This window comes from Ochotona curzoniae, unplaced genomic scaffold (assembly GCF_017591425.1).
Source record: "Ochotona curzoniae isolate NIBS_2020 unplaced genomic scaffold, NIBS_Ocur_1.0 scaffold_1037, whole genome shotgun sequence".
Classification (NCBI taxonomy): domain Eukaryota; kingdom Metazoa; phylum Chordata; class Mammalia; order Lagomorpha; family Ochotonidae; genus Ochotona; species Ochotona curzoniae.
In genome coordinates, this window is record NW_024467083.1 from 17,329,999 (window position 1) to 17,357,828 (window position 27,830).

At 48.3% G+C, this 27,830-nt stretch overlaps 2 protein-coding genes, 1 long non-coding RNA gene and 1 other non-coding gene across 6 annotated transcripts; 2 read left to right on the forward strand and 2 right to left on the reverse strand.

The window, feature by feature from the left end:
* Window positions 1–1,166: 1,166 nt before the first annotated feature.
* Window positions 1,167–7,388, reverse strand: LOC121168812. The gene is made up of 3 exons (XR_005885757.1): window positions 7,351–7,388; window positions 5,971–6,258; window positions 1,167–1,210 (listed from the first exon to the last, which is right to left on the reverse strand). It is a non-coding gene; the product is annotated as an uncharacterized LOC121168812 (long non-coding RNA).
* A 131-nt stretch (window positions 7,389–7,519) lies between these two features.
* On the forward strand, window positions 7,520–13,077 carry TMEM167B (transmembrane protein 167B). 2 transcript variants are annotated; one of them, XM_040998602.1, is made up of 3 exons: window positions 7,520–7,641; window positions 9,932–10,142; window positions 10,685–13,077. In XM_040998602.1, exons 1-3 carry the CDS (start codon window positions 7,632–7,634, stop codon window positions 10,845–10,847), a joined length of 384 nt encoding a protein of 127 aa, XP_040854536.1. In that variant the 5' UTR covers window positions 7,520–7,631; the 3' UTR covers window positions 10,848–13,077. The 2 variants fall into 2 exon arrangements, with proteins under 2 accessions (XP_040854536.1, XP_040854537.1); XM_040998603.1 differs by having other exon boundaries at window positions 9,932–10,063.
* Window positions 13,078–15,472: 2,395 nt separating this feature from the next.
* Window positions 15,473–15,896, forward strand: LOC121168923. Its single transcript, XR_005885787.1, has one exon.
* A 2,702-nt stretch (window positions 15,897–18,598) lies between these two features.
* Window positions 18,599–27,491, reverse strand: CUNH1orf194 (chromosome unknown C1orf194 homolog). 2 transcript variants are annotated; one of them, XM_040998947.1, is made up of 5 exons: window positions 27,245–27,491; window positions 23,022–23,138; window positions 22,403–22,509; window positions 21,943–22,070; window positions 18,599–19,166 (listed from the first exon to the last, which is right to left on the reverse strand). In XM_040998947.1, exons 1-5 carry the CDS (start codon window positions 27,323–27,325, stop codon window positions 19,096–19,098), a joined length of 504 nt encoding a protein of 167 aa, XP_040854881.1. In that variant the 5' UTR covers window positions 27,326–27,491; the 3' UTR covers window positions 18,599–19,095. The 2 variants fall into 2 exon arrangements, with proteins under 2 accessions (XP_040854881.1, XP_040854882.1); XM_040998948.1 differs by lacking the exon at window positions 23,022–23,138 and having other exon boundaries at window positions 27,245–27,325.
* Between the last annotated feature and the right edge of the window lie 339 nt (window positions 27,492–27,830).

Genomic DNA, 27,830 nt, shown 5'->3' on the forward strand with positions numbered 1-27,830 from the left:
GGATCAGGGAAAAGCCAGGCTGGGTTGACTGTTCCTACTGTTACAAGCATAAGCCAGAGTGGGTGTTGGTTGGTTGGTCTTTGCTGTAGCATCAGCTGGCAGGCGCCGGCACTGGAGGATAATTCTGTCAAGTTAAACTGCAGAAACACTTGGAGAGTACATGATCCAGGAGTGGGAGTGGGCCCGTTAAGGAAACAGTGGTTGTCTCCCTCTTGCGTTGCCACACCTACTGGTAAGCATGAAAACCAGGATTGGGGCAGGCATGACTAGACAGAGAGTGGCACCCATTGGCACGTGTGTGGACTGGATAGTGGGGCTGGTTGGGCTGAACTAGGCTTCAGTACCCATTGACATGTATGAAAGCTGAATGAGATGTGGGACAGACTGGATCAGTTTGCTGTACATACTGGCTGGAATGGGAACCAGTGCAGGCGGTGGACCTGGTGGAGGTTATTACAGGTTGCTTAGACTGGGCTGCAGCATCCACTGGTTTGCATTAAGGCTGAGTATGTGGTGGACAGGATTGGGATGGGCTGAAACACTTTTGGTTTGTGTAGAAGACAGGGCTGGGGGGGCAGTACTGACCCAAAAATGGCAACCACCAGCATATGCGTAAACTGATTTGGGCGATGGACTGTGCCAAGCTTTGTACTGGCAAACACTCAGAAGAATCAGGACTGGGATCACCTCAGATGAAGTTTCTTTGGGGATCCTCCCGCCAACTGAAAATTGCTGGACTCAAAACCCCAACCATGAAGAGAATTGCAGGTTCCATGGTCTGACCGTGGAGTGCATGTGTTAGAGCTGAGCCTCCTCAGTGGCTCAGATGTAACAGTGGACAGCAGATCCAGGTGCACATGGAGGATATGGCAGTACATCGGAGCCTGCAGAGGACACCTAGTAAAATGACAGAGGACAAGTTTAATGGATCAACTACCCCAGCCAAGAGTTGGCAGTGAATATCTGGGCAAATGGAGACTCTGGGGTGGACTATGTCAACCAGTGGATTCTGGAATGACTTCGTCGTGCTTGGAGTGGTGAGATCAGCAGTAATTCAGTACTGTTGAGCTATCAAAACCTCTTGAGAAGGATCCTCAGAGCATGCCCCACATTGGGAACCCGGTGGTGGTGTCAGGTGGCTGTCCTCCATTCCAAGGTGCGGAGGCATTTGGAAGGCTGGGTGTGACTTCTCTGCTTGTCCCCTACCTTCCTTCAGATACAGGAAGAAAAAAAAAAGAATGTGGAAATGGTGATCTCACCCACCTTCCTGTAGCCCTTGACCCTTATCACCCTAATCAACTATCATCAAAAATAAATATAATTAGTAAAAAAATTTTAAAAGACAAACTAACATGAGTCAGCAAGGTTATTGAAGGTTGGGAAGAGAAAAGGCAAACCCTCCCCTTGCCTTGTTTTGTTTGGTTTTTTGAGAGGCAGATGGAGAAGAACTCCCATTTACTGATTCAACCCAGGTCTCCCACATAAGTAGCAAGAACTGGCTCCTTGTCCTAATATCACTGCCTCCCAGGATCTGCAGGAAGCTGGTGGCAGAAGTCAAAGCTGGATGTCAAACCCAGGAACCGGAATAGGGAACATGAATGACTTCAGCGGCTTGCCTCCCTCCACTCTAGTTCTTATGTGGGCTCTTTGGCCAAATCTCAGAACTAACTTAATACCAAATTTAACTAGAGAAAAATATAAAAATTACATTACATTTACACATTCATGGAAATCCTCACACAAGAATGAAGTCTGGCAAGATGATGAAAACATGATGCGCTTATATTTTTCAAAGAACAATCCACCTGGGAAGTTCTGGCAGCAGGACTGGATCTCTGGACTGGGAGAGTGAATTCCACCCAGGCAAGTTACTGAGCCCTCTGGGGAAAGGCAGATGAAGCCAATGGCGGCTGAGGAGTATCTCAGGGTTGGTTCATTCAGGCTCACTGCAGCCTTACCTGCCAGTCTCTGGTGATAACCACTATTTTTACCTTGGTGTGGAAGGAACACCCCTTTCCCCATTCTATAGAATCTATGACTTGCTGCATGCAGGAAAGACAGGCAAAATGATTCCTTCTGGAGTTACAGTTTCTCAAGGGATTTCATCTTGAAATAAGCAGTATGCCAATTTGGCCTACTTTGAGACAGCATGTGCTATGTGCTTAGTTCAGGGGCTAGGCTGCTGCCCACCACAGTATGGTATGGTATCTATGAATTTCAGTTCAGGATAAAGAGGGAGACACTCTTGTTCAAGGGATAGTGTTGAGTCTGAGAGAGTTGAAAACTGCTAAGTTTAGTTAGCAGTAACAAAACACTGGCCTTACCACAGTGGTCAGCGACAACATTCAGAGCGTCCAGCATTATCTGGGGAACAGAAGTTCAATGTACGGAACGTACACCAAGGAGTACCACCCAACACCCAGAAGCAGTAAACCAGCAACTGAGACAGAGCTTAAAAACAGTGAAATCTGTAACACAATATCATTTATGTGAATTAAACCCAAGGGTTTGCAGGATGTGAATTAAACCCAAGGGTTTGCAGGATGGCTTAATGGCTAAGTCTCCACCTTGCAAGCACCCAGATACCGCATGGATGCCAGTTGGTATCCTAGTTGCTCCATTTCCCTTCCAGCTCCCTGCTTGTGCCCTGGAAAAGCAGTTGAGGACAGCCCAAAGCCTTGGCACCGTTAGCCTTCACGGGAGACCTGGAAGAGGTTCTTAGTTTGTGTCTTTGGATCAGCACAGTTCCAGCTGTTGCATCCACTTGGGGAGTGAATCAATGGAGGGAAGATCTTCCTCTCTGTCCCTCCTCTCTGTAAATCTGACCTGCCTTTCCAAGAAGAAGAAATAAATCTTTAGTAAAAAAAAAAAAAATACACCCAAACAGGTAGGCATTTACCTGAAAGTGTCTGGATCTGAATCCCAGCTGTACTCCCTAGTATAACTTTCTGCTGATGTGCACCTGGGATACAGCAGGTGGTGACTCAAGCAGCTGGATCCTAGCCACCTACTTGCTAGACCTGAATTGAGTTCCCGGCTCCTTATCTCACATTGCAGGCATATGTGGAATGAATAAGCAGGTGGTGGTTATCTTCTCTCTAATGCCTCTCAATTTAAAGTAATTAGTTAATGTAAACATATACAGAAGACATATTGTAAAAGAATATAAAAAGCATAGAATGGGGCAGGCATTATGGCACAGCAGGTTAAACTGCTACTTCAAGATGTCTGTATCTTGTACCCCAACTACTCCAGATTCAGCTCCCCACTAATGCTCCTGGTACCCCTCAGACAAGGACTCCCACCCATGTTGGAAAGTCACTTGTAGTTCCTGGCACCTGACTTGCCTGACCCAGCTGTGGCTGTTGCAGTCATTTGAGGAGTGAAGCAGTGAATGATCTCTATGACTCTGCCTTTTTGGGGGAGAAAGCAGTCATCACATGCATTCACACATTAGAAAGGTTGCAGTGTAGAAAGAATGAGAATATAAAAGGCATAAAGTGAAGAACTTTGGAAAGCCCGTTTAGAATCGTACGTTGTGAATTGTGAAGTATGAACAATTCAGCTCTCTGAGATCCCATATATTAACTGGAAGAAAATCTTGCTCTGTTGTGCACAGAAATAAATCCCAGGTTGGAGAATGTCACGGTGTGTTTCAACAAGCTGTTCCAGGTGGATTGCTGAAGCGCACGCCTGTTGGGTGCAAAGCGATTTAAGATGAAGCTGGAGTATGAAAGACCTTAAATCCGCCCATCCGGACTATAGAGTTTCAGAGCCTCAAAGCTTACTGGCTCCAGGCCTTGGATGGCTCCCTTCCAGCCCCACTGAGTTCCTTCTCTTTCTGCCTACTGAAAGGCTGTGGGCCCCTCGGGCCCAGTGACTTGCCTGCTGCACACAAAGCCTGCCCCAGCTCCCAGGCAGCCTGAAAGCTCTCCTTTATCCAGCCCCAGGGCCTGGAGCCTTCATTTGCCTCCAGCGTTTCTCACTTTCTCCCATGTTTTCTGGTAATTATATGCACCACTCTTTTCTTGTTCTCCCAAAGCTGACCTGCATTAGGGAGAGTCTGCTTCCCACATGCTTTCCCATAGCCTAGCACATTCCTCAGACTTAGAAGTCCCCTGGACAAATATTTGCTGCATAAATTACTGCCTGTTTGACATCCCTGTTGTAATTCAAACGAAGGTATTGCTGCAAGCTGTGCCTTTGGGACTGAACTCACTCTTCGGCTAAACCATTATGCCACAGTCATGCTTCCCCAAACCTGATTAGTGTTTACCACAAAGACCGCAAGCAGTCCCAACAAACAAGCCAGTGTTCCTGACTGGCAGGCAGTTGCCAGCAACACCCCTGTCGGCCAGTGTAGGCTGCACTAAACTGAGCAATGGCTGTAGGCATTGAGAATGCCCCGCCCAGTGCGGCTGTATTTGTTCCTTGCTGTGAGAGCCAGTGACCCAGGCTTTGGACTGCTGTGAGACATAACTGCAGGGGGTGGGTGGCAGTGGGGGTATGGTGCTTTCCAGGGTGAAAGAAACATTAACACTTGGAACAAAGTCATCCCAAGATGGAAACCAGGGGAGAGCATTGTAATTGGAGGCAGAGAGCTAACAATGTGAAGACAACTTTGAAATCGAAAACAGAATTTGCTGCTCACTAACTCATGCCTTCCTCCCCACCTTTTTTTAGCCTGAGGACAGAGTATTTTATGCAACTTTTTAAGGATTTATTTTATAATTTTTTTTTAATTGGAAAGGCAGAAATACAGAGAGAAGGAGAGACAAAGAGAAAGATCTTCCATCACTAGTTTACTCCCCAAGTGGTCGCAATGGCCGGAGCTGAGCCGACTCAAAGTCAGGAGCCATGAGCCTCCTCTGGGTCTCCTATGCGGGTGCAGGGTCCCAAGGCTTTGGCCCATGCTAGACTGCTTTTCTAGGCCACAAGCAGGGAGCTGGAAGGGAAGTGGAGTAGCCAGAACACGAACTGGTGTCTGTATGGGATTCTGGCACACTTAAGGCGAAGACGTTAGCCACTAAGCTACTGCATCGGAGCCCTAACAAACTTCATTTTCCTTGAAAGATTGAAGACTTTGCGTTCTGATTTACAACATTCCAGAAGTAGTTCTGTAAGATGGAGATGAGCTACACAACTCAGTCTAAATTACCGAATATGGATTCGCTAAAGACCTAAAAGGGTTCTGGACCCTTCATTTAGCCTGGGGCAGCAACTGGAAACTGAAGTGCTACTGCTGCTGCTACTGTTGGTAGTAGAGCCTTCAGCTTTGGATCAGCTTAGCTCTGCTTGTTGCAGCCATCTGGGGAGTGAACCAGCAGGTGGAAGATCTCTCTCCTCTTCCCAACTCTACCTTTCAAATAAAAATAAAAAATAATAAATCTTTTTGAAAAAATCTAGATAGGCTTAACCTAAGCTTTGGAAAGGAAATAAGGAATCTGATAACAAAGACTAGTCACATATTTCAAGTACAATGTTGGGAAGCAATTCAGATAATTGCCTTTTTGAGTAGAGTATGTTATTTCTCGTATGTAGTACATTCTGGACTCCCCAGTCACCTTAGCCAGAAATTGGCAAACAGCGCTACTCATGATGCTTTGACAATATGACAAAAGACATGGTCAGTTTCATGAAAGGAACAGATGGAGGAGCTAAAGTGTTACACATTCCACTTTGCAAACTGAAATATTTTCTTAAAAGACTTATTTATTTGAAAGGCAGAGGGACACAGAGAATGGTCTTCCAACATCAGATACTTCCCAAATGCCACAGTAGCTGGACCAGGCTGGTGCCTGGAGCCTGAATTTTCACCTAAATCTCTCATATGGAAGACAGGGGCCAGAGTATGTGGGTCATCTGCTTTTCCAAGAGCTTTGGCAGGGAGCTGGATGGCAAGTGGAGCATCTGGGATTCCAAGCAGCTCTCATATGAGATGCTGGTGTAGCAGGCAGTAGCTTAACTTACCTTACCACAATACTAGTTCTAAATTGAAATCTTCTATTGCACTTGGCTGAAGTCCTGGAAGAAGTGTCACACTGGGTTCACTGAGGTTGCAATTGCAGAGTTATAGGTCTGCAATAGTTGTTGAAGACCCAAAGGGATCTCTCTCTCTCTGCTGTAGTGCTGCTGGCTGGTGGAGACCTGCTTTGATATCCAAAACAAGGAAATCTACCAAAGCCTTCTGTCAGAAGCTGGTGTGGACAGGTAAGCCAGAGAAGTCCCATACAGGACAGGTACTTTGGGAAAACAAACCTAAATGCATAAACAAACAAATGGAAAATGTATGGAGCAAAACCATTCAGATGACACCTGAACACCCAGAGGCATACCAACCCCCCTGCTGGGAAGTACTGCAAACCGAGTCCCTGTTGTCAGACCTTGGACCCGCTGGCTAATCACTTTCAGAAACAGCAGCAATTACTTTTGGAATACTGTGGAACTATGCTATCCTCACTGACTTGTCTCTGATTTTTTAAAAACTTTTTTAAAAAATTTACTTTTATTGGAAAGGCAGAGAAGGAGAGACAGAAAGATCTTCTGTTCACTGGTTCATTCCCCAAGTAGCTGCAATGGCCAGAGCTGAGCCAATATGAAGCCAGGAGCCAGGACTTCTTCTGGGTCTCCCATGCGGGTGCAGGGTCCCAAGGCTTTGGACTGTCCTCTATCGCTTTCCCAGGCCACAAGCAAGGAGCTGGATGTGGAGCATCCCAGACACGAATATATGGGATCCCAGCGCGTGCCAAGGTGAGGACTTAAGCCACTAGGCTACCACACTGGGCCCTAATCTGATTTCTTCAGCGGCCATAAGCAGGTAGCTGGATCCGACCTGGAGCAGCAGGGACACAAACCAGCTTCTTTATACGGGTTGCTGGCACCACAGATAGAAGTTTAGCCTACTCTGCCACACGCCCATCTCTATCTAAATTTCTGCTACGAAATAAGGAACAGCAGCCTCGCGGCAAGGCCAGTCGCAGAGGATATTGGAGGCTGTTTCTTCTCTTCTTCCCCAAACAGACGTTCACAGATTTACTACTGAGGCATACAACTGGGGCAGAGCATAGGAACAAAGAGGAAAATAATATTCCCAATAAAGCCCGTGCAGCTCTCAGGACGGCGGTACCGTTCCGCAGCTTCACGTGGTAAGAGGCAGCCGGCATTCGGAGGTGAGCCGTGCCTTGGAGGCCCAGCTGGCTTCTCCAATGTCTCCTTCGGGAGTTGGACCTGATTCTATATCCAGATTTCTTACAAAGCCGGTGGGAAACAGGACAATTTTGCTTTACTTTCCTGGTCAGCCTTCGATCGTGCCTGAAAACTTGGCCCGGGAACGGAGTGCTCGGCACTCACCACGGTGGCAGGACACCCCGCCGCACTCCTTCAGCCTTACGGAGAGACTGGTTACCATGGCCACGCAGGAAGCCACCTCCGTCAGCCGCCCGCGCTCGGCAATCGGCTAGCCGCCCCGATGGCATTCGGCGCTCGCCTCCCGGCCCTTGCGCCTGCGTAGTCGCGCTCCTGCTGGTGGCCGCGGCCCGGATCGGGAAGTGTCAAGCGGGAGCCGGGTTCCCCCGCGTTCGCTGCCATCTCCGCGGAACCGGGTCCTGCCCCCGGGCCCCGGCCCAGTCGCCATGACGAACGGTGAGCACTGGCGACCTGAGGGGTCCTAAGAGGGAGGGGCGAGGACACACCGCGGCGGGCGGGGCCCGGTCTGACGTGGCCGTTCTCCCCGCCCCCCGCCGCTTTGGGGCGCCCCTCACTCGGGTGTCCCCTCGCGCCCTGCTCGGAGTCCTCCTTCCCGAGCCTGTCCGGGACGCCCCCCTTGCCTCTCCTGCCTGTCCCCACCTCCGAGTCTCCGTCCTTTAGCCTTTGCTTTTTCCCTAGAAGTTGCTCTTGACCCTGCGGGGTGGGGGTGGGGAGGCAGTTTTCCTAAAAGTGTGACGTGCCCCCGGATTCTGCTCCGGCCCTTGCTTTGGGGTAGATCGGTGAGAGGACCAAAAAATCACAGACGCTGTCAAGCCCTACACGGTCGCGGTGTGTGTGTATCTCCTAAAAGAAGGTCTCCATTTTTTTTTTTTTTTATTGCCCCGTACAATGTCCTCAGCAGCAGACACAGAGGCGACGTGCAGTTGAGAAACTAATGAGATGAAGGTGATGAAAGCGGGGCAGCCGGAGGGAAGCCCCGATCTCTGAGCGGCCTGCGCTTTTTCTTGAAGTGCTGGGGGAGTCAGATGGTAGGAGTGAATGCGGCCCACATTTTGATAGCCCTGTCTTGCACTGGTGATCAGAAAGCAACAGGGTGGCCCACGAACCCAAGTCGGTGCAGGACTGACACAGCTGGCCTAGAGCACGCAGCCCTGCGGCCTTGGATCGGCCTTGGATCGTTGGCCAGCTGTGGGCCCTCGGCCTCACGGGCACGGCTGGCCCTTGGCCTCTGACTTTTGCCCACCGAGTTTGAGCTCATTCTCCTGTACCAGCATTCTGTGTAGTCAAGGTACCAGACACAGGCTGCCCTGCCGTTCCTTGTCAAGTGACACTGTTACTTGTTACAGACTGCCTGCAGTTCTCTTGGTGGATGGGAACACCTGACCAGGAGCCCCTGGCAGGTCGGTTTGAAAGGGGTCGTTTTCACAATGAGGTACGGTTGTCCTCTGGCTTCCCTTGCTGCACTCCCTGGGCTCCTGGGAGCTACTCTGCAGACACTATTTCTGAATTTCAGGGGAAGACTGGCAGCAGGGCCCATACAGTGTTTGAAATGAGCCGTCCAGGAAAACAGGAAGGAGAGCCCTCTCGGGGGCATGCTTGGAGGGCATAGCCAATTCTGAGGACCACCTTGACCACGGATAGGCCTGCACAGAGGCCCGACATAGTCCCTGCCTGTGAATCTTGGGATAGTCGGGAAAATTTGCCCGAGCAAGAGAGGTGCATTGACAGTATCACTTTACTGGATCTAATGGGGCAGTTTTGTTTTTGTAAAGATGTATTCATTTTTATTGGAAAGGCAGATTTATAGAGAGAAGGAGAGACAGAGACCTTGCCTTCCCTCTGCCAGTTCACTCCATACCCCCCAAGCGGCCACAACAGCTGGAGCTGAGCTGATTCAAAGCCAGGAGCCAGGTGCTTCTTCCAGGGTCCCCTTTGTAGTTGTGGCGTCCTAAGCATATGGGCCATCTGCTTTCCCAGGTACTTTCTCAGGCAGCTGGATGGGAAGTGAAGCAGCCAGAACTCAAAACAGAGCCCCTAGGGAATGCTGGTGTCACGTGCAGCAAGGCTGGCCCTCCAGTGTTCCTAGGCTACTCAGTCTGTCACCATCGCAGGTGATTCCTGAGAGGGTGACTGTGTGTGGGCTGATGTGTGCTGCCCAGCATTTCCAGATTTTGGAAGGAGAAGGTAAGGGTGGCCTGGCGGCGTGGCCTAGTGGCTAAAGGTCCTCGCCCTGAACGTGCCGGGATCCCATATGGGCACTGGTTCTGGTCCTGGCAGCTCCGCTTCCCATCCAGCTCCCTGCTTGTGGCCTGGGAAAGCAGTCGAGCATGGGCCCAAGGCCTTGGGACCCTGCACCCGTGTTGGAGACCTGGTGGAGGGGGTATGGTTCTAGGCTCCTGGCTTTGGATCGGTGCAGCACCTGCCTTTGTGGTCACTTGGGGAGTGAACCATTGGACGGAGGATCTTCCTCTCTTTTTCTCCTCCTCTATTATATCTGACTTTGTAATAAAAAGAAAATAATAAATCTTAAAAAAAAAAGAAGGTAGGGGATAGTGGCTGGTGGGTCCCAGAACCGTGGCTCCTCTTTTTCAGGTGTGGCTGATGGCACTTGCAGTTATCAGCTCAGTATCACATGTCACACTCTGTTGACCTTAGGGATCACAGTCGGGCTCCTAGGCCAAGCCAGATGGGCACCAGAGCTTTGCTTTTCTTCTTTGTGTAACAGTGTACTCCCTGGACGGGATTTTGGTGTTCGGCTTGCTCTTTGTGTGTACCTGTGCCTACTTCAAAAAAGTACCTCGTCTCAAAACCTGGCTTCTGTCTGAGAAGAAGGGAGTCTGGGGTGTGTTTTACAAAGGTAAGGCCGTGCTCCTCAAGAGGAGACTGCACCTGCTGTGCAGCGGGGCACTGCGAGGGGAGACTGGCTGGGCCGGAGGGTGGGCTCTTTCACTGTTAGGAAAAGAAATATCTAAGACTGAGTCTAAGGGTCAATAAAGAAATCATTTCCAAAGTTGGGAGGGCAGGTAAATGTTACCATTTGCTGTTATTTAAGCAGAATTGTTTATTCATCTTAGCATGCAGGTAACTTTATATTCTCCATGGAGTAAAATGAAATAAATGAAATAATTTTAGGCTGGGCTGGAATTGCTACTTTGGGTGGGAGGAATATTTTTCCACTTTTATTTCTGCCATTCTGAAAAGAATACATCAGAGTTTTAAGTTTTAAGTTAGTTAACTTAGATACGTTTTTGCTTTTCATTTTGGGCCTCTTCATCTGGAGTTCTACTTGTCAAAATCTTCTTGCAGAATAGAGTAAAATACGAAGAAAATATTTACTCAGAATCTGGAACAGGGAACATCATTCTGAAGTTCTCGAGAGGTCTGCTGGTTCACAGACAGATTTGGCAGTGCCAGCTTGGTGGTGAGGCTCTGTGTGTGCTCTGTGTGATCTCTCTCCCTCTCTGTTTTTGCCTGCCAGCTGCTGTGATTGGAACCCGGCTGCATGCTGCTGTGGCAATCGCCTGTGTCGTAATGGCCTTTTACGTCTTGTTTATAAAATGAATTCCAAAGAATCCACCTCACCAGCTGCCAACCAAGGGGACGAGGGTGAAGAACCTGTCGGAGGCCTGCACCCAGCGTAACAGAGTTGAGTCCAGATCATCTAAGTCCCCAGGGTGCCGCCACAGCGGGTGCCCCTGCCATTTGTGGGGAACACTCATCATGGTTATGAACACTGTTTATGCTCCCGAGGACTCCAGAGAGCCAGCTTCCTTTGATCTGTGTATAAATCAGTTCTCAGTAGTCAGCAAATAATGGCCGGATAAATTACACCCCTCAGTCGTCATATTACATCCCTCTTGCTTGAAAACCTGTCACCCATTTTATGCTTCAGCCACTTGTCAGGGTCTTCTCCAGTGAGGCTTGTAGGGAAGAACATGGGCTGTTTTCAGACCGCTCAGAAAGAAGGAGGCATCATTTCAAAATGGGACTTTTTGTTTTTCACTGTTAGATTTGGATTTGACAAATTGGGAAGGGGGTGCTGGGTATAAATAGGAGTTATGAAATGCCAAGAAGTTGTGTGGCTTTGCGAATTTATTTTTCTTGTACCCAGCTGGGAACAGAGAGAGGCATAGCTGTCATCCCAGGAGAGCAGATGAGGTGGCCGTGCCATGTGTGGTGGCCCGCGAGTTCTGCCAGGCGATTCTAGGCATATGTACAATTCAGGACATACCTGTCTGTGAGGAGAGCAGAAGGCAGACCCTTAGAAGACATTTTCCATTCACCACTCTTCCTAGGAGACTTTACTCAGTCAAATGATGTCTGAGAAAGAGTCCATGTTGCTATTTCCTAAAGCGTTTATATTTCCTGAATTTTGTAGGGCTAAATGCCATTACTTTTTAAAATGCCACCACGAGAGGGAAAAGAGACTATTCAAGAAATAATTATCTAATATATTTGCAGTGGGGCTAGAATGAATCTGTTATATGAATTATACTAGTGAATTCATGTAGTATGAAAATTTGTTGTGATGTCAGATGGTAATTTTGCCACGTGTACAAGAGACATGCTTAATTTTTGTTTATGTCTGGGTCTTGAGGGCAATTTTTAAAAATTGTTTTTCTTGACCAGCTGTTGATTCTCTTCATATCGTGTCGTGGCCCTAGTTGTCTCTGAAAATTCCATCTATATAAGAACATGAGAGAGTCAAGGAAGTTGCCGATCCTTGTTGGCATGGAATCCATGCATAAAAGGTTTGTTTGCCGCCGGGTAGGACAGCTGTGCCACCACGCGAGGGCGCTTCCTCTGACCAGGGCAGCTCCCGAGCAGCTCACCTAGGTGTCTCAGATTCTCCCTCTTTCTTCTGGCTGCAAAAGGATCAGACTACATGTGCAGCTAAATGATTGTAATAAGCGAGCAGATACAGGTCTTCCAGTTGAGTTGTCCGTTGCATGAAAGCTTGAGTGCGGACGAGTTAACTGGGGTTCACTCCCGTGTGGCCATCAGCTGTCTCCTGTCTGCTTGCTCCGAAGGAATAATTGCTGCTGGGAAGTTCAATTTCTACAAGAAAGCAGTTAAGCGCTCTGAGGGTTTCTAGATGAATAGGAAGCTATCAAGTTCAACACTACACGTCTAATCATCTCAGCTGTGGCTATTATCTCTTCAGGCATTGGTGCACAGGGTAAATTTCAGTGATTCCTGTTTTTCCATTCTCAGTTTTGTGGATTTTTTGCATGAGAGAAAGAGGAAGGAAGAGTTACACCTTGGGGGTGAGGCTTTGTATCCTGTTGGTGAGAAGGAATGTCACTCCCTGGAAACAGGCCCAGCATATTTTGCACTTACTTGTGTAGCTTTTGTGACTTCTTTTCTACCAGGGCTAATGTCTCAGCTCTGAGCAGAGAGCTGCTGCTTATTTTTAGCTGGTTCCATTCTACTGTTCTATTTCAAAGCGATTTCTGCAGCCTCCTGCAAGGGTCATCTTGACCTAGACTCTGGATATCTTAAATTTCTAAGATGTTTTCATACAAGAATGTACCAAGAAGTACACAAGGTGAAGGTGATTTACAGCAAGAAAACCATACATGGCTTATTTCATTTCTTTCTGTAAGCAGATAAGGAGAAACTCTTACTTCACTCAGTATTTTGGTTAATGTGTTTTAAATATTTCTGATGAAGAATAACAGGAGGTTGTTCCTCTGGGGTGTATTTTAGGAATGAAAATGTGGGGACAGTAATATTGCCTCACATTCAGACTGGCACCGCCATATACCCTGTGTATCAGGGTGGGTGATGTCAGCTCCCTTTTTATAGTCGAAACAGTTTTTTATTGACCGTTGTCTGCACAGATCCTGAAAAATAAAATTTCTTTCCCTACAATCTTTGTCTACTTTATTTGTCACATGTTGAGTTTATTAAACTTTGATACTGCCTCGGTTTCTGCTCATAGCATATCCTCTTGGTTCACGCTAGTGATCCTCTTTCCCGGGGATATGACACACTTCAGAATCTTTTTTTTTTAAGATTTATTTTATTTTTATTACAAAGTCAGATATACAGAGAGGAAGATCTCTGTCTGATGATTCACTCCCCAAGTGACCACAATAACTGGTGCTGTGCCGATCCAAAGCTAGGAGCCAGGAACTTCCTCCAGGTCTCCCACACGGGTGCAGGGTCCCAAGACCTTGGGCTGTCCTCGACTGCTTTCCCAGACCTCAAGCAGGGAGCTGGATGGGAAGTGGAGCTGCCGGGATTAAACTGGCATCCATATGGCATCCTGGTGCGTTAGCCACTAGGCCATGCCGCCGGGTCCCACACTTCAGAATCTACAGTGGCTGGGGACTGGTGGTGTGGGTAACTGCTTTCACCTGTTTGTGGCACTAGCATTCCCAGTGGGCAGTGGGTTCTATTCTGGATGCTTCACTTTAGGTGCAGGTCTGTGCTAATAGCCTGGGGAAAGCAACAGAGGATGGCCCGGGCGTTTGGGTCCTTGCACTTGCATGAGAGACTCGGAGGAGCTTCCTGGCTTCCTCCTGGCCTGGTGCTGGCCAGCGCAGCCGTGAGGAGTGAACCAGTGGATGGAAGATTCTTACCATTGTCTCTCCCTATCACTCTAACTCTTTCAAATAGATGAAACTTTAAAAATTTGGTGGTTTCACTTTCTCCTTTGAAGGAGCTAACATATGTATGAAATACATACGAATAAGAGCATTCGTACATGTTAGACAGCAGCTGTCCCCCCCATGTTTAACCAGCTCTTAGTATTAAAATGCTTTTACCAGCTATAAACTTTTTCCGTTGTATGAAGTTATCAGGTTAACTAGCCAGGCACCTAGAAAAATCCTTGATAGAATGACAGCCTGGAACGTAGAATGGGTATCCAATATTGTCCCACCTGCGCTTTGTTTATTCCAGGTGCCCCGGGGAAGTGTGACAAGGACAACCTTTTAAACCTTTGCTACTAATTTCCAAAATCCTTTGATTTATCCCCTCTGTACACCCTGCTTCTTGTTTTAAAGGCAAAATGTAGCCAAGATGGGGACCTGGCACAGTAGCCTGGTGGCTAAACTCCTTGCCTTGCACTAGCCAGGATCCCATATGGGTGCCAGCTTGTATCCTGGCAGCCATTCTTCCCATCCAGCTCCATGCTTGGCTGGGAAAGCAGATGAGGACAGCCTGCCTAAAGCCTTGGCACCCTTATCCTGCATGGGAGACCCGGAAGAGGTTCTTGGCTCATGGGTTTGGATTGGCACAGTTCCAGCCCGTTGTGTCCACTTGGGGAGTGAATCAACAGATGGAAGATCTTCCTCTCTGTCTCTGTATATCTGTCTTTCCAATACAAATGAATAAATACATATATTTTTAAAAGTAGCCTAGATGTTAGAATTATACTCTAATCTGAGAGGGGCTTCTGCTTGCCATGGCCAGCTTTGTTTTCCACTGTGCTGGGATGTCTGTACGCCACATAGGTTTTCTGGTTACATATGAAGGTGAACCTGCAACAACAAAGTTTTGGGCAGCTGGATAGGACTAGCCTGCCATCCTGCTTTTACCCATTTCACAGATATCCTGACTGACTGATCCTTGGATCCAACTGCTCTCTCTTGGCTTTCCCTCTGATAAAATGTTTGCCTTCTCTCAGAGAAGGAGCTGCTGGGAAAACTGCTATTGTTGTCTGTAAGGCCCAGGGACAGCCGTCTCTATGGGAAAGAAGTCATTCATGCATAAATCTGAGATCGAGTCACAGGTAGAAACAAAATGTGTTAAAACTGGGCGACTCAATATAAATATGTGGCCCTGGCGTGGTGGCTCTGCCCGCTGATCATCCCATGAGGGTGCTGGTTCATGTCCCGATTGCTCCACTTCCCATCCAGCTCCTTCTTGTGGCCTGGGAAGATAGCGGACGCCCAGGGAGGCGCACTCTGCTCTGGGGGTTGGCAGCCATTTGGGGAGTCGAACCAGTAGTTGGAAGATTTTTCTCTATCTCTATGTGAATCTGCTTTTCCAATACAGATAACTTTTCTGATATATATAAATATATAACTCATACAGCCAAATTGCTACAGAAATGAAGACAGCCTGCAGCATACACTGGGGTGAAAAGCAGCATCGTTTGTCCTGAGCCCTTGCTCTTCCCCTCCGTGCCGCGCGGAGACAGTAAGGCGCTCCGTCGGGAAGTCGCCTGCGGAGGAAAGCCGCCTGTGCTCGGTGATTTTCCCAGAATCCTCCGAGGCTGGACGGAGGGTTTAAAAGAGGTTGCGCACTTCCGCCGCGGCGCGGCAGGGAGCGAGCCTGGGGCGGTGGTGTGTCTGCTTGTGTGTGTCCGTGTGTGTGGAGCGGCGTGGGCCGAGGTGTGAGTGTCCGTGTGTCCGTGGAGCGCGTGGGCCGAGGTGTGAGCGTCCGTGTGAGTGCGCCCGCCCCTGCGCCCTCCCGCCGCCTGCACTTTGATCTTATTTGATCGGGCCGAGACCCCCGCCGCGCCGGGCCGGCCTGAGATGAAAAGCTTCCCTCCCGCGAAGCCCTGCGTCTGTGCCGGGCGCTGTGCAGCGAGGCCCCCGGGCGGCGGCCGCGCCGCGGTCCCCGAGGCCCCCGGGCCTGTCCGACGGGGCCCGGCGCTCAGAAGTGATGAATTGATCAGATAGACGAGGCTCCGGGCTTGGCCCGGGCCGATGATTACCGAGGCGATTCTGATCTGAGCCCGGTCCCAGGACGCGGCTGCCGGGGGCGTGGGGTCCAGGGGGCTGGGAACGCGGGAGGCCTGGCCCGCCGCAGCTCTTCCGCCCGAGCATTTTCCTTTTTTTTTTCTTTTCAGAATAAAGCCTCGGCCTGTGCTGTGGTCCCAGCGCCGGTGTGAGTGTGTTGCCGTATGCCAATGAGTCTTTAGGAAGCACAAAGATTCCAGGGCCTGACCCGACATTTAAGTGGATCAGAATTAGTACAGGAAGTCGAGGCATGTGGTTTTCCGGTTTTTATAAAGTGTTTAAAATTTTTTTAGTATTCGTATAATTGTTTAAATTAAAGCTGTACCACGTGACCTCTCTCCTTCGTGGTGTTCACGGTACATAGGTATTGCGTACTGTCCAAGTCCAGCATTAGTCCTTTGGAATGAAAGCATGGAGAATCGTTTTTGGAACCATGTAGTACATGATTATTACGTTAGCACACAACAAGGTCATCCATGCGTGTCTTTTCTTCCTGATTCTTTGACTTAACAGCATGACAAAATTCCCATCTTTGTTTTATGTCTAAATGATACTCCATTGTGAGTATATACTGAATTTACCTATTTTAAAATTGGGGGGCCTGGTGCGGTGGCCTAGCAGATAAAGTCCTCCCCTTGAACGCGCCAGGATCCCATCAGAACTGCCAGTTCTAATCCCAGCAGCTCCACTTCCCCGCTTGTGGCCTGCGAAAGCAATCGAGGACGGCCCAGGGCATTGGGACACTGCACCTGTGTGGGAGACCTGGAGGAAGTTCCTGGCTTCGGATCGGCACAGTACCAGCCATTGTGGTCGCTTGGGGAGTGAATCATGGACAGAAGATCCTCCTCTCTGTATGCCCACCTTTCCAAATAAAAATAATAAATCTTTTTTTAAAAATCTGGAAAGGTACTTCCAGAAGGAATGCTGTCTTTTTAATAATTAGATATATGTGGTTAATCTGAAAGGCCGATTTTACAAAGAGAAGCAGAGCGAGCTTCATATGCTCTTCACGCCTCAAATGGCAACAGTGGCAGGAGCTCAGCTGATCTGATGCCAGGAGTTTGTTCTTGGTCTCCCACCCAGGTGCAGGGTTCCAAGGAGTTGGACCATCCTCCACTGCTTTCCCAGGCTATAAACGGAGCTGGTTTGGAAGTGGAGCAGTTGGAATATTAGGCCGCCACATTAATTTATTTCTATTTTTATTTATTTGAATTGCAAAGTCAGATATATAGAGAGCAGACAGGAAGAGCTTCCGTCCAATGATTCACTCCCCAAGTGGCCACAACAGCTGGCACTGCATCGACCTAAAGCCAGGAGTCAGGAACTTTCCCCAGGTCTCCCATATGGGTGCAGGGTCCCAAGGCTTTGGGCCATTCTCAACTGCCTTCCCAGGCCACAAGCAGGGAGCTGGATGGGAAACAGGGCCACTGGGATTAGAACTGGCACTCATATGGGATACTGGCATGTTCAAGGCTAGAACTTTAGCCGCTAGGCCTCCACGCCGGCCCCCCACATTAATTTTATCCATTTGACCACTTCAGATCTTCAGTTGATAATATCTATTTAAATTCTTTGGGACCCAGTGAGGTAGCCGAGCAGCTAAAGTCCTCACCTTGCATGCATAGGGATCCCATATGGGTGCCCGTTCTAATCCCAGCAGCCCCACTTCCCATCCAGCTCCCTGCTTGGGGCCTGGGAAAGCAGTCGAGGACGGCCCAGAGTCTTGAGACCTTGCCCCCGCATGGGAGACCTGAAAGGCTCCTGGCTTCGGATCAGCACAGCAGCTCCAGCCGTTGTGGCCACTTGGGGAGTGAATCAACAAATGGAAGATCTTCCTCTTTGTCTCTCCTTCTCTTTATATCTGACTTTCCAATAAGGAAAAAAAAAAAAGAAGAAGTAAATTCTCCACCTGTTTAAAACTCTTATTTGAAAGGCAGAGAGAGCATGTGCGTGGGAGTCAGGAGTTCAGTCCCTCTCACGTGGACAAGTACCTGTGCTCTCAGCTGCCTCATTTGCAGGAAGCTGGGTCACAAGTGGAGGCAAAGCTAGAACAGGGACTCTTGACAAGTGGGCATCCCACACAGTGGCTTAATTTTCTACACCGCTTTTGCCCCTTTTAAAATTGGATTATTTAAGGCCATTGCTATGATGTAGTGGGTTAAGCCTTATTGCAAAGGCAGATTTGCAGATAGAGACAGGAAGATCTTATGTTCAGCTGAGCTGATGAGGACCTTCTTTCAGGTCTCCCGTGCAGGTGCGGGTCCCAAGGCTCTGGGACATCCTCTACTACCTTCCCAAACCATAAGCAGGGAGCTGGATTGGAAGTGGAACAACCAAGGCACAAACCAGTACGCACACAGGATCCAAGTACTTACAGCGTGAGAATTAACCGGTTAAGCCACTGTGCTGGGTCCAACCCGTGTGCTGTGTCTATCTACCCCTTTCCTGCCACTTGGCAGTAAATTCTATCTTAGTAGATTAGAAAGTCCCGTGGGAAGGGATCATGATCTAAAGAAGAGAAGACCCTGCCTGCGGGCCACTGGATAAAGCCCACATTGTCTGATTGGTAAATGATGCATGATTGTTAAACCTAACCAGAAATGGGACTGTACAATCTTTTCATGATTTGTTGTGAGCCACACATAAGGCATCAGTTTTTAGGTACTTTTAAACACAAGCACCCAATTTTTGAGCAATGTTTAGAGGAGTTGGACCATAAATCACATTACAAACAGATATGGGATAAAGGGAGTTGACATTCAGACAACGAGACAGTGGCTGACAATGGCTAGGGGCTGGGATCAGGGAGAGAGCCCTCGGGGATCAGTGGAGTCCAGCAGATGCTCAACCAAGGAGGCTCTGAGTTGCTAAAATGATAGGGAAAGCTTATCCCAAAGCTTGGTTTGTGAAGTTTGTAAGAAACGTTGAATGCCTAGCACTGTGAAGTTGGAACAACTTGGTTTTATCAGACACATCCTGCACCCTGAGTCCTAAGTCCTTTTTAGCAAGACGACTTGCCAGTTTGCAAATGTTCGCCATGGGACTCATCTGCAAGTTGGGACATTTCCCTTCCTTATCAGTCAAGGAGCAACTCATGGCCATGACAATAGACACTTCAAGCTTCACCTTGAGCAAATCTGTTTAATGGAAGCAGACGGCAGTGGTTCCCACCAGGGCCAGTGAGACCAGGGTCCTATGTGGAGAAGAAGCCACCATCCTTCTTGCGTGAGTAACCTCCATTGGTGGCTGCGGTGTGAGGGGACACTGGGAGAAAAAGAAAAGGAAGTAGATTTGAATTTCAGATCTTTTGCCTTTTCTGAGGACTTTGAATTGTACACTGATGCACACACAGATGGGGAAGGGTCTTATAATGTGTAGGGGAGGGGTCTTCATGATGACTGAACTAGCTAATCTTCACAATACAAGAGCCAGCATCCCATATAGGCACTGGTTCATATCCCAATTGCTCCATTTCCCATCCAGCTCTCTGCTTATGACCTGGGAAAGCAGTGGAGGATGCTCCAAAGCCTTGGGACCCTGCACCCATATGTGCAATCCAGAAGAGTCTCTTGGCTCCTGAATGACTCAGCTCTGGCAGTTGTGGCCACCTGGGGAGTGAACCAGCGTATGTAAGATTGCTCTCAATCCTTTCTGTAAGTCTGATCTGCTTTCCCAATAAAAATAAATATATATATTTAAAACATATATTTTTAAAAATAACGTGTAGGAGAACTGGCACATGGAGGGCAGATGAGAAATACTCTTAATTACTCTTCCACTCCCAGATTTGTATCCTTGTGTCCCCTTGCTAAAAATGTTTATGGGTGTTCTGCTGTAATGGGTAAGTCACTGCTTGGGACATTTGCAGCCACAGAAGAGTGTCTACCCTTATGCACCCAGGAAGGCAGCAAATGATGACCCAAGGACTTGGGTCCCTGCCACTCATTTGGGAAACCCACATGGAATTCCAGGCTCCTGGATTTAGTCTGGCATATTCCTGAATGTTTGAGAAATAAATCAATGGATGGAAGAGTTACAGAGAACAGGACAACAAAGCTTTTCCATGTGCTGGTTCACTTCCCAAATGTCCACAGTGGCTGGAGCTGAGCCAATCTGAAGCCAGGAGCTAGGAGCTTCTTCCTGGTCTCCCTTGTGGGTATAGGAGCCCAAGGACCTGAGCAGTCCTCCACTCCTTTCCTAGGCCACAAGCAAGGAACTGGATCAGAAGTGGAGCAGCTGGGATACAAACTGTTACCCATTTGGGATGCAGGCACGTGTACGTGGAGGATTAACCTGTTGAGCCATGGGGCTGTCATTTTTTTTTAATGGAAGAAATGTTTGTCCCTAGACCTAAGACTGAAATGCTAAACACTTGAATGGATTTTTTAGCTCTGTATTCAACCTGTCCCTTTGTACTTGTCCCTGTGTATTCATTTGTGCTTCCCAAGGCCCTCAACAATCCCCAGTATTTTCTGCCAGCCAGTCACCAGCAGCCTCCTTGATTGCTGGGGTCTGTGCAGTAGGTATGGATGACACAAAGGTGTGAAGAGAACAGCTCCCTGCTTGGCAGGACCTGGGGAGCTTCCAGCTGTTTGGCAGGGCCCGGCGGATTTCTCTCTGACCTCCTTGACGCAGTCTCACCCCCTGTTTGCATGGACACTCAAGCACCCCACTAAGAATTCTGTAATCTATTGAGGCATTGTTTGCCCCTGTGAGATGGCTTTGGCAACTTCTGTGAGCTTAAGAGTTAATGTTATTGATAATATCTTAGTGAGTGGGCCTTTAACTGCGCACAGGAGTACAATTAAACCCATGCCATTTCTGGACACCTTATTGTGTGCCTACCCATTGCCCTGAAATCGGGCCCAGACATAAAGCACACCTTCTGGGAAGGGGCTGGAAAATATCCTAAATATTAATGCAAGTGATGGGAGTGAGGGCTGAAACTGCTATGGCAATAGATATAGTTATTGTTATCTCAAAGGCTAGCCTGTCTTTGCAATTTTTTTGGAACATAGAAAATGTAATTGTTTTAGCCACTTTTATAATTTTTAGCTAGAGGAATTAAGGATGCTTTTATTAAAGAAAAATGCTTTTGGGCCCGGCGCGGTGGCGCAAGTGGTTAAGTCCTCGCCTTGCACGCCCGGGATCCCATATGGGCGCCGGTTCTAATCCCGGCAGCCCCGCTTCCCTTCCAGCTCCCTGCCTGTGGCCCAGGAAAGCAGCAGAGGACGGCCCAAAGCTTTGGGAACCTGCACCCGCGTGGGAGACCCGGAAGAGGCTCCTGGCTTCGGATCGGCATAGTATCGACCCGTTGCGGCTCACTTGGGGAGTGAATCATCGGATGGAAGATCTTCCTCTCTGTATCTCCTCTCTGTATATCCACCTTTCCAATGAAAAAAATAATAAAAATAAATCTTTAAAAAAAAAAGAAAAATGCTTTTGATTATTGTCTTATTGTTTATGGGGTTGTAGGGGTCTATAATTGTAGGGAGATTTAACATTTGAAGTTTCTATTTTAGATTTTAGGTTTTTTCCCTTATAACCTATTTTCCCATTAAATGATGGGTAAATTGTAGAAGTAGAAATGTGGTGGGAAAGTACTACTGATTAGCAAATAATCGCATGTGCCTTGGCCTTGGAGTTCTGGCTGTCACCTAGTGGCCACTTCTGAAGAATGAATAACGGCTTGCTTTAAAGAAACTGATTATAGTAACTTACAAAATTATCTTTAGGAGCACCTGCTTAGCCTTGAAGTGCAGACGGAGTGACCAAATGTCTGTACATGCCCCCTTAATTTTGAAAAGAAAAAAAATAGAATAGTTGCTTGTGCAGAAGCTTGAGAGGGGTTTTGAGTAAATAAAAAGGACAGTTTTTTCCTGAACTATTGTGAGAATGCACCAAATGTCTGTGTCTGTGTCTTTCTTTATCGCTGACTCCACGCACCCTTCCCGAGCTCTGAACTCGGCTGGAGCTGGACTCCGGCACTTGATGGTTGGGTCCATTTAGGGAGCTGGTCTCCCAGTGCTGCGATGCTCACCTATGGATCCTTGGATGCTGTGGATGGACTCCTTCTTAGGGTTGGTCCACTGTCTAATGTTAGCCCGGGAAGTGATGGGAGGCAGGAGAGGAGGCGGTGAAGACTCTCCCGGGAATTGGATCTTGATTCTAGAAGACAGTGTGGGGAGGAGTGGAGACTGGAAGATCAGTCGGAGAGGAAGATGAGGGAAGGTGGTCACATGAGGCATCAGCCACAAAGCAGCCAGAGGCCCTTAGTCTCTGGAGAATGAGCCAGAGCTTTTGTTTGTTTCTGCAGATATGCACAAGTCTGCGGGGATATCTGTTCACGGCAGACAACAGGGATGCATACATCAGAGTCAGCCTACAACATCTGCATACAAAGGAGTGCCCACTGGTTGGTAACCTCCTAGGTGACCTTTTACCTTCCATGGCTGGATGGCAGCATCCGGAGGGTGAAGGGCCCCACCTCTGGCACTTACCCGTGGACTGTCTCCTGGTGTAACAGTACCTCACTTTTGTCCTTGAATGCACCAGTATGGTGGTTGTACAGGGCTGCTAAGCGGAAGTCCAGGTCATCCTTTGGTATCTACAGGGGAAGTTAATGCCGCCAGGGTTAGTGCAGCCACCTGTGCCTGCACTCAGGTCAGATTTGTGGGCTCTGCCCTTCCCCTGAGGGAGGGTGAATCCCCTGCTGTGACTCTGTGCCACTTGGCCACACACTAAATTGTCATGATGACTTCTTAACTCTTGTCCGTATGGAATTGCCTCCGCTGTAGTCATCTCCAAGGATTGGTGTCTCCCCCCAGAGACATGGAAATAATAGCCCTGATTTGGCCTTGAACTGTGTCTTATTCATGTTTCTAGTTAACGTTATTTTCATCAAAAGCAGAAGTCTGTTAAAATTATTTTGCTTCCGGCAATGAAGCAAAAAGATGAGCCTTCTGACCTCCCAGAGGCCAAGTATGTTTTTGGTTTTGTGTTAGGCAGGATCTGGGATTGGGAACAAAAAGAAAGACGGGGAAATAGTCAAGGTCAGATCACTTCTCAAGAGGGGATTGATGAGTCCTCGCATGGATGTAAAGAGAAAAAGCGTTTCACCTTGCAGTCAGAAAAATAGGCACGGCGCCTCAGGGAGGTAATCGTGGAAGTTGCGTTGAGCCGACTCCAGGGTTCTTGCTGCTGAGCCAGATGAGCCGGATTCTTGTACGGTAATTTCTGCAAAAGAGAAACCTCATTCAGGACCTGGTGACAGGGCGGTGGGTCTGGCTGATGTGGAAGTGTCAGTGACATCGTTTCCTTATTCCATCCTATGGTACTTGACTCTTACAGGGAATTCTGCAGACTTGAATGATATGATGACGGCCTCCCCAGGCTGTTGATCTTTTTAGGTTTTCCTCAACTGACAGAAGGTGCTGGTGCTGGTTTGTTGCCACCTGCCATGCTAACACTGGCGTCCTATGTGAGAGCCCGTTTGAGCTCCATCCTATCTGGCTTCGAGTATCTGGAGCCTTGCCATACACATGGGAGACCAGGAGGGGGTTCCTGGCTCCTGGCTTCAACCTGGCCTACCCCTGGCTACTGTGTCCATTTAAAAAGTGAATCAGCAGATGAAGGGTCTCGCTCTTTTTCTGTCTCTCTGATTTTTAAAAGGAAATCTCATAGGTTACATAACACTGTAACCTAATTTGCTCCTACTATGGCAAAGTGTCATGTGACTGAGCTCGATTAAACCTTAACTGAGGGATTGGCAGGGTACTCAGCAGGTTAATCCTCTGCCTGTAGTGCTGGTGTCCCATATGGATGCCAGTTCAAGTCCTGGCTGCTTCACTTTCAATCCAACTCTGTGCTTATGGCCTGGGAAATCAGCCGGGAATGGCCCAAGTCCTTGGGCTCCTGCACCCCCATGGGAGATTCAGAAGAAGCACCTGGCTCCTGACTTAAGATCAGCTCAGCTCTGGCTGTTGCAGTCATTTGGGGAATGAGTTATCAGATGGAAGATGTCTCTTTCTCTACCCTTCTCTAAATCTACATCTCAAATTATAATCAATCAGTCATTCAAAATCTTAAAAAACAAATGTGTCACCATGCAGTATATATGAGGCACTGTGCTGTTACTGAGAGATAGAAAGAAACCTACAAATACCCCTAATACATGACACAAGCAGAGGCCCTGCTCTGCGATGTAGGCCTGGGCAGCTCTCCTTCCACTTCCCCACAAGCTATGCAAGACTTGTCATCTCTGTTACGAGAAGGACAAGCCTGCCCTTCATTCAGAAAACTGAGACAGACAGCATGGAACACCCTTCCACTTTCCACCCTGGGGAAGCAGAATCTCCTGTTCCCAATCAAGCATCCCCTTCCTCTCAGGCACAGCCCTGCCCAGAGCACCAGGGATCACTCTTTCTTTACTCCCCCTCTTTTGTGATGCCAGCTCCTGGTCCGGTCCTTCATGCTGGCCCGTCTGCCAGCCTGTCATCCTCCCTGCAGAGCCAGATTTCTTCCAGTCAACGTTTACTCCATTCTTTTTCTCCATCTCACCCACCCCTGTAACCCACTGCTCCCTGGTTTCTGTCTTAAGTACCCACGGCTACTCCTGTTGCAGATGACAAGCTATCTGTGGCTGGACAGGTGGATCCTGCAGAAGCTTGAGTCCATGTTCATGGTGGCTTTTGGTATCATGGCTGATTCCCTCAGCTACTGTGGGTCCCTCCATCTGCAGGCTCCTCTGTTTGTAGGTCCAGCTCAGTTTCTTCACACTTGGCTTTCCTCAGTGGCTTGCCCAGTTCTATTTTCTCCCTCTGCCCCTGGGTGGTATCCTCCAGGGTCTAGTTTCTGCTTTTTTTTTTATGAGTTACATTTTTTTAAAATTAATTACATTGCATTATGTGACACAGTTTCATAGGCTCTGGGATTCCCCCATCCCCTCTCCGTGCCCTCCCCCCAAGGTGGATTCCTCCACTTTGTTGCAGTATTGTAGTTCAAATTCAGTCAAGATTCTTTCACTGCAAGCATATACCAAGCATAGAGTCCAGCATCTCATTGTCCAGATAAATTCATTGGTTTTTTGGGGAGACCATCTCTGGTCTAAAGGTAGAGCTGGTAGAATATCATCCTGATCAATTAAAGGCCCCAACATAACATCAGCCACAATTTACAACATTATGGAATTAATTGACATGGTATTGAGTAACCAATATGTTAAAAAAAAAATGCAAGTTCTTAGCCACATCCTGTGACTACTTCATTGACATTTCAATTTTAGTTTATATACAACTAGCTTCTATACATCTTAAAATGGCTATAGGGTACAATTCAGCTGTCTCATGTCTATTTTCATTTTAGTATTTAGCAGTTCCTAGTGTTGAAGTATAATTTTGCTGAACCTGGCAGTTTTTACGGTAGTCTAAACTGGCTTATAAGTCTAACAAGGCATATCAACAGTTGAGGTGCAGAACAGTTTTAGGAGGGGTGTGCAGAGAAATCTTCAATACCTTAGTGAGGAGTAACTAATCATTTATGTCCTACCTAGTAAGGTATATGTGAATCCATGCTGACCGTTTCCTGTCTGATTCTAAGCTTTTCTTGCTGTTCTCTATCTATTCTAGTTTTTTGTTTGTTTGTTTTGAGGGGATTCCGGAGCGATCCTGATGGTCATTATAAGAGAGTCTGCTTTCTCTTATTCTTGCACTCCCACTGAGATGAACTGATTCCCTTCAGCTTCCAGGCCTATGAGTACATCTCAACCCCAAACTTACCCCTGTCTCTTAATCTTGATCATGACTTAGGTGTTTCACAGGTTCCACAAAAACCTCTACGTAACTGATGGTAACATCTTTCTCCACAAACCCACATCCCTGTGATGCCTCGGAAACCTACGAGTCATGCTGGACTCGTTTCTTGGGCCCTTAGCTGTCAGTCACAACATCCTATCAGTCCTCCTCTTCATCTTGTTCTCACATCTGCACCTCATCACTGTCCCCTGTGTAATTGCTCTGCAACCATGACCGTTCCTTCTGCAGCTCGCTGCACCTGCCTTCTGGATCATCCCTGTCATTCCACTTCCATTCTATCCGATCCACTGCCATTCAATGGTACCGCTCCAGGATAAAGCTTACCAGTGGGGTGTCTACAGCCCACCGAGACTGCTGCTCCAGCCCTGGTCTCTCAAAACTTCTACCTCACACCTACAATTCATCCCTCTGGACTATATGTGGTTATTCAAAAAAGCCAACCCTCTCTCCCTTTCCTTGTGTGCACCTGCTGATTCCTTTGCCTTGAATGCCCAGTTCCTATTTCCTTCTTCCAACTGACACTGCACTCCTCCCTCACCCAGCCTTGCTTGGATGTCAGACCTCATCTGCTTTAGGAAGCTTTTCCTCTTCCTCACTGGCCACAGGTGCTATACTATGCAAGCACTGACTTTTCTACTGGGCTTTTTGGAGAGTAGCAGCCACGTCTATGTCACATTTAACTAGCATTCAGCTGACCAGAATGTGATAAGTAAGGAATGCCAAATGAAAAGATCTCAGATAGTTGTTAAACTACAACTACCACTTAATTCAACCGATTTTGCAAGACTTGCAATGTCTCAAACACTTGCAGCAGAAAGAAGACAAGACATGGTTGAAATACCCAAGTCAATGGAAACAGTCACACTCAAGCACGTTTTGGCATGAGCCGAAAGACCAAGACAGCCTGAAGACAGATGCAGGTAGTTTACATTTCACGTCTCTTCTGAGAACAGTTTCTAAGCAGAGGAAAGTGTGGCTTGATGAATTCCAGCCCCAGCCCCCAATTACTGACACCAACTATTTGATTGAAAGTGCTACTCCCCGGGCCTGGCGCGGTGGCGCAGTGGCTCAGTGGTTAAGGTCCTCGCTTTGCACGCCCAGGATCCCATATGGGCGCCGGTTCTAAACCCGGCGGCCCTGCTTCCCTTCCAGCTCCCTGCCTGTGGCCTGGGAAAGCAGTCAAGGACGGCCCAAAGCTTTGGGACCCTGCACCCGCGTGGGAGACCCGGAAGAGGCTCCTGGCTTGGGGAGTGAATCATCAGACGGAAGATCTTCCTCTCTGTCTTCTCTGTATATCTGCCTTTCCAATAAAAAATAATAAAAATAAATCTTAAAAAAAAAAAAAAGAAAGTGCTACTCCCCTCTACTCAAAACCACCTGTAAAATCTTGAAGATGGAGACTGGGAGGCAGGCAGCAAACAGTGGGCTCGCTGACACTGGGCTCAGGGGTTCTCACCAGAGTTTTCTCCGTTACCATCTGCGCCAGTCGCACCCTTGAGAAAAGCCATCTGAACAGGATCCGTACGGTACCTTGTAAGCCAGCTGTTTTCCCAGGCAGGAATCGTCATTGTCTAATGTAGGGTGCTGGAAAGAATTCCGTGTGGGAGGCATTGCGAAGGGACGGGAGGCCAAGGCGATCGGGGCACAACCTTGCCCGCGGTGGATCCGGGATCCCGATTGTTTGGAACCACTGGCTGCGGTTGCCAGGTGACTGCCCAGCCATCTGTGACTGAGCTGAATTCCCTTCCAGAAGGGCACCCCCAGGCGGTTTCACTTGTGATGCCCCTGGGTGAGGGAAACTGCCTGGAATAGCGCCATTGCACCCGCGCTAGGGAGCCCTGGATTTGCTCTTGTGAGTTCCATTTGGGAAAAGCAAAACAACCCACGCCGGTCTCCCGCCGCGCAGGATTTCTGAAGGAGGCTGCAGTCGAGGAAGTCCTAAGAAATGACCCACGTATGTCTTGATTCAGCACAAGTCTTCGCTGCTATTTTCCAAACAAGGAGCGAAGGCGGATGTCAAAACATGGAAGAGGCCACGTGTCTCGCTCTCGAGGCTGGAGCTCGGCTTAGGTACCCAAATGCCACGGCTTCTCAAGAATACAGCTGGTTGGACAAG

Bases quoted from the DNA above. Each gene is read 5' to 3' on its own strand.
- TMEM167B (XM_040998602.1), top strand. The intron at 10,143-10,684 runs GTGGGCTCTTTC...TTTGCCTGCCAG, and splicing joins GAGACTGGCTGGGCCGGAGG to CTGCTGTGATTGGAACCCGG.
- CUNH1orf194 (XM_040998947.1), bottom strand. From the start codon at position 27,325: ATGCCTCCCACACGGAATTCTTTCCAGCACCCTACATTAGACAATGAC. The intron at 22,510-23,021 runs GTGAAACGCTTT...CTTCCCCTGTAG, and splicing joins CCTATTTTTCTGACTGCAAG to ATACCAAAGGATGACCTGGA. The intron at 22,071-22,402 runs GTAAGTGCCAGA...ACTGTCTTCTAG, and splicing joins CACCAGGAGACAGTCCACGG to AATCAAGATCCAATTCCCGG.